At 58.0% G+C, this 4609-nt stretch overlaps 1 protein-coding gene across 3 annotated transcripts in view; it reads right to left on the reverse strand.

The window, feature by feature from the left end:
* Positions 1-1363: 1363 nt before the first annotated feature.
* The window catches only part of ECM1 (extracellular matrix protein 1), a 7092-nt gene continuing 3846 nt past the window's right edge, over positions 1364-4609 (reverse strand). For all 3 annotated transcript variants that reach the window (XM_014584184.2, XM_027768271.1, XM_006168462.3), the window contains 5 exons: positions 4462-4588; positions 3816-4190; positions 3108-3328; positions 2354-2441; positions 1364-1954 (listed from right to left, as the gene is read on the reverse strand). In XM_014584184.2, the coding sequence (XP_014439670.1) occupies positions 1730-1954; positions 2354-2441; positions 3108-3328; positions 3816-4190; positions 4462-4588 (1036 nt within the window). In that variant the 3' untranslated portion in view covers positions 1364-1729. The remainder of the gene's footprint in view (positions 1955-2353; positions 2442-3107; positions 3329-3815; positions 4191-4461; positions 4589-4609) is intronic.

Consider the following 4609-nt stretch of genomic DNA (forward strand, 5'->3'; position numbering starts at 1 on the left):
CGCCCGGCTTCCGAGCAGGCGCAAGGACGCTCTCGAGCCCTGGCGGGGCGGGGTTGCCGGCACAGGGGCGGAGCACAACGCTGTACTCGCCCGCTCATTGGCCCCGTGATGACGGACAGGCGGCGGGGAGCCAGCTAAGGATCTGGTAAGAAGCTGTTTAGTAAATAAACAAAAAGCTGTGAAGGGAGCCGGGAGCGGCGGGGGGGGGGTTGAAGGCTTCTGAGGCTCAGCTTGTCCCTGGCTGGGGCAGGACGGTGTTCCCAGGTTCATCGTCTCAGAGAGAACAAGGGGAAAGCACAGAGGACCCGAGACACGGCCACTCCCCCATTCCACCCTGGACCCCAGGCTTCATTCCCATGATCCAGCTCCAGCCCTGAGGCTCCGGGTTCCTGGGTCTTCAAAGTCCCAGTCACCTCCATCTTCTAGTCCAGCTCTTGCTGGGGACTGCAGCCCTCTTCCCTCCATGGCATTGGCACTGCCCACCCGGCCTCCCAGACTACCCAGGCGGCAGGCCTAGACATTGTAAGAGGCGGATCTGGACAGCTCTCCCCTGCAGACCGTCAGTGCGCCCCCAGAGCAGGGCTTGGAACCCTGAGGATTTGGCAGGTGTTCGCAAAGAGCTCCCAGCCACACCTGAGAGGAAGACCACCATGGAGCCAGGCACTTTCGCTGGTCCGCCTATACAGGCCGGCCCCTTGCACTCTCTGATTCTCTGCTGGAGCTCAGAACTCTCCGCCCCAGAGACCTTCCTGGTGCCTGGTACTGCCCCAGGCCCCACTCCCACGTCCAGGCACCCCTGTTTTGCTATGAGAACCCTGTCTCGCTGGCCGCCCTAGATCACAACCCTTGCAGGTAACAGGCTAGCCTCCGGCTGTGAAGGACTCCAAGGTGGGGCCTGTGCCTTTCCCATGTGCATGCCCAGCACACATGCCCCAAGTCTTCCCCAGTACACATAGGTAGGGGCTCCATAAACAGCTAATTAAACCTTATTTATTTATTTATTTATTTCAATTTGACTAGAGAGGAACAGAGAGAGAGAGAAAGTGAGAAAGCAAGCCGCCAGGTCCGGGACTCAAACTGCAGTTGTCCATGTGGGAGTCCAGCACCCTTAACCACCAGGCCACCTGCCGGCCCCTCAAAAGCAAAGATTTTTAAATGTAAGGCCAGGCTGTGGCATTGTGGAGGTTCACCAAGGCTGTGAACCGTAGTTTACTCTGAATCCCAGTAGCAAGCTAACAAGATAGTGCTGCTTTTTTTAAAAAAAGAATTATTTAATTTTATTATTATTATTTTTAAGTTTGCTACAGGGCACGTGGGCTCACCAGAGACAGAGAGAGAGCGTGAGATAGCAAGCTGCCAGGTCTGGGCGAACTGCAGGAGGCCATGTGGGAGTCCAGCCCCTTACCCACCATGCCACCGGCTGGCCCTGGTAGTGCTCCTTTTTAAATACTTGAATAAATTCAAGACGACAAATAGTGAAGTCACTCCGTTTAGTTATAGTCCCATCACACAACCTGTGAAACATCTTCTGCTCAGGAGGAGACAGGGCCGTGGGCCTCAGGCATCCTCATGAAGGAAATCCAAGCAGGCTGAGGAGGGTGTGTTTGTGTGTGCGGTGTTACATAGAACGAGCACGCCAAATCCCAGAGGTGTTTACTGTGATGAGTGTTCGAGGAGGGTGGGGTAGGGTGGAGTCCCCCCATCTGATCCTTCAAGGCTCTGGGGTGACTCATTCTTCCTGGGGCTCAGAGGTGGGGCTGGCATTTGTTCCCTCTGTTGGGCTCTGCTGCCCCTGGCCCCTGGCATTGTCTCCAGCCACTAGAGCCACGTTCCTCAGATAGTTGGTGTTGAAGCAGTTGGTCTGTTCATCCCCAGGACTCAGGTCACAGCACAGAGCAGGGTCTCGCCAGAAGTTCCGCCGGGGCCCACACAGTTCATCAATGAAGGCTAATTTCTGGTGGAGAGTAAAGCGGAGACAACGGGGAAGGGCAGTCACAGGCCAGGCAGGGATGCTTGGTGCCCAAAGTTCCCCTCCATCAGCAGCTCAGCCCTCCCCTGGATCCCTTCCTGGTGCTCAGAGAGGTGCAAGACTGTCCTGTACAGCTGGGTTCCTTGTGAGGGACAGACGTGCACATCTGGGCATGCCAGAAGCGGGAGGCCCAGAGAAAGTGTAATAGGACTTAGGGGTTGGGAGCAGGCCAGGTCAGGAGTGAAGACTTCTGGAACCAAGAAAGAGGGTCTACCCTACAGTTCTCGTTACTTCCATGGGCTCATCTGTGGCTAGAGAGGAGGGGCAGTGCCTCTGTTCCCCTGCCCGCTCTGGAGACTCTAACCCCGCATCCCACACACTCACTTCCTCCTCAGCACAGCAGGCCTGCTCTGGGAATGGCAGGTCACAGCAGAGAGCAGTCATGTTCTGGATCAGCCCAGGAATCTGTTTACTATGTTGGAAGAAAAGGGGCAGGGGTCAGGTTCTTTGGGCTCTTTGGACCCTGGTATCAAAAAGGTTCTGGAAGGGACCAGTAGTTAGCTATGTCGTAGTAGTAATGGCTATGTCGCTGGACTCCCCGGACCTGGCGGCTTAAACTCGCGCCGGGCACGTGTGCGTGCGTGCCCAAGAGCCCGAAAGGGGAATGGTGGAGAGGGGATTGTGGCGTGGCCAGCCCCCCGGGGAGGTGATTTCTCACTTTCTGTCTCTCTCTGTCTGTCTGGCGAGTGCACGTGCCCTATACAAAAAAAAAAAACTCTCAAAAAAAAGGTTCTGGAAGGGACCAGTAGTTAGCTATGTCGTAGTAGTAATGGCTATGTCGCTGGACTCCCCGGACCTGGCGGCTTAAACTCGCGCCGGGCACGTGTGCGTGCGTGCCCAAGAGCCCGAAAGGGGAATGGTGGAGAGGGGATTGTGGCGTGGCCAGCCCCCCGGGGAGGTGATTTCTCACTTTCTGTCTCTCTCTGTCTGTCTGGCGAGTGCACGTGCCCTATAGCAAAAAAAAAAAACTCTCAAAAAAAAGGTTCTGGAAGATTATGATTTTGCTCTTTCCAAAGGTGCCCCAGAAGCGAAGTTTCTGGCAAGGGAAGAGTGCTGGGGAAAATGAGGCAGGACTCACTGCTTGGACAGAACTCTTCCGTTTCCACAGAGATGGCTCATGAGGTTGGGGGTGACTCGGCTGAGGTCAAGGGTCAAGATGTCCCGGTCATAGTTGGGGTAGGGAGCTCGACGGGCAAAGCACTCATCGCGGGCAGGGCTAGGAGGGTGGCGGCAACACGAATGCCGGTGGGTCTTCACGGCCTGCTCCCGGTCGCAGTATCCATCCAGGGCCTCCTCCCACTGCAGGCCAGAGAGTAGGAAGTCAAAAGCCTGGACGCCTGCCCCTTCCTAACCATCTCTCCCTTGTGGCCCCCAGCTACGAGATGAGAGGCCCCAGCCGGGGGCCGAAGGGAGAGCAAAGGACCAGAGGGCAAGGAGGGAGCTGCGGATGAGTGGGTCTGGGAAGGCAGAAGCTGGAAGCACAGATGAAGGTCTGAGTTGGTCACGGAGAACAGCCGGAACAGTAGCTGGGAAGGTCAGGTGAGGCCAGAGCTGCACGGAGGGAAGGCAGACGGGTGCACGTGTGGGGTGGTGGGTAGACGAGGCCGGGAGTGTGGGATGAAGGCTCAGGATGAACAGACTCCGATGACGAACACACGGGTGGACAATCACAAGCAGACACGTGGTGGATGTGCTCACGGTGGGGAGGTGCACAGATGGACGGACCAGCAGGATCAGAGGTCGGGGACAGGCAGGCGGGCTCTCAGGGGCCAGGACGCCCACTTACGGCCTTCCATGTACAGGTGTGGTTGTGGCCCTGGCGGCAGCAGCGCTGGAACTCCCCCTCCAGCTGGGTCAGAGTCTGCAGCTGCCTTTGGATGGGGTCAGTAGCTGGGAGGTTGCGTGGCACGGCACGGAAACGTCTCAGCTGGCAGATGTTCTTGACATTGTCCAGTGTGGGTGCCCCAGGGGGAAAAGGCACCTCGGGGCCCGAGGAAATGCCAGGCAGGTGGCTGGGACAGGCCCGGAGCTGGTAGTGTGGCCGGGGAGCTTCCTCCCGGAAGCAGGAGAATCGAGCCTCCCCCTGCCGTCTGCAGCACCAGTGGGGTCGGGTCTTGACCGAGAACTCAGCCTCACAGAACCGGGTCATTGCATCCTCCCACTAGAGCGAGAGCGGTGGATCAGCCCGGCAGCCCCGTCCATTCCTGCCTTCTTCCTCGGCTCCAGGAAAGGACCCAGGCCCAGGCAGACAGAAGGCGGCAGGGGCTGGCCTCTGCACTCCTGGCACATGGGGAGGCCCAAGGCAGAGCCTCTGCACCCAGACCAGACCTAGGCTCCAGCCGTTCAGACAGACACACACGCACACACAGACATGCACACACACACTGTCAGGGGCTCAAGGATACCCCCAGCATCAAGAACCCAACCCTTACCACGAGTTTGGCACAGTCTAGGCGGTTCGCCTGGCACCGGCAGCGGCAGCAACGGGAATATCCAGTCTCCAGCAAATTGAGGGTCTCGCCCTGGCGACTGAGGTGGGAGTAGCCAGTCTGTGGCAGGGTCCCAGGGCCCAAAAACACA

This window comes from Tupaia chinensis, unplaced genomic scaffold (assembly GCF_000334495.1).
Source record: "Tupaia chinensis unplaced genomic scaffold, TupChi_1.0 Scaffold145814_1, whole genome shotgun sequence".
NCBI classification, from domain to species: Eukaryota; Metazoa; Chordata; class Mammalia; order Scandentia; family Tupaiidae; genus Tupaia; species Tupaia belangeri.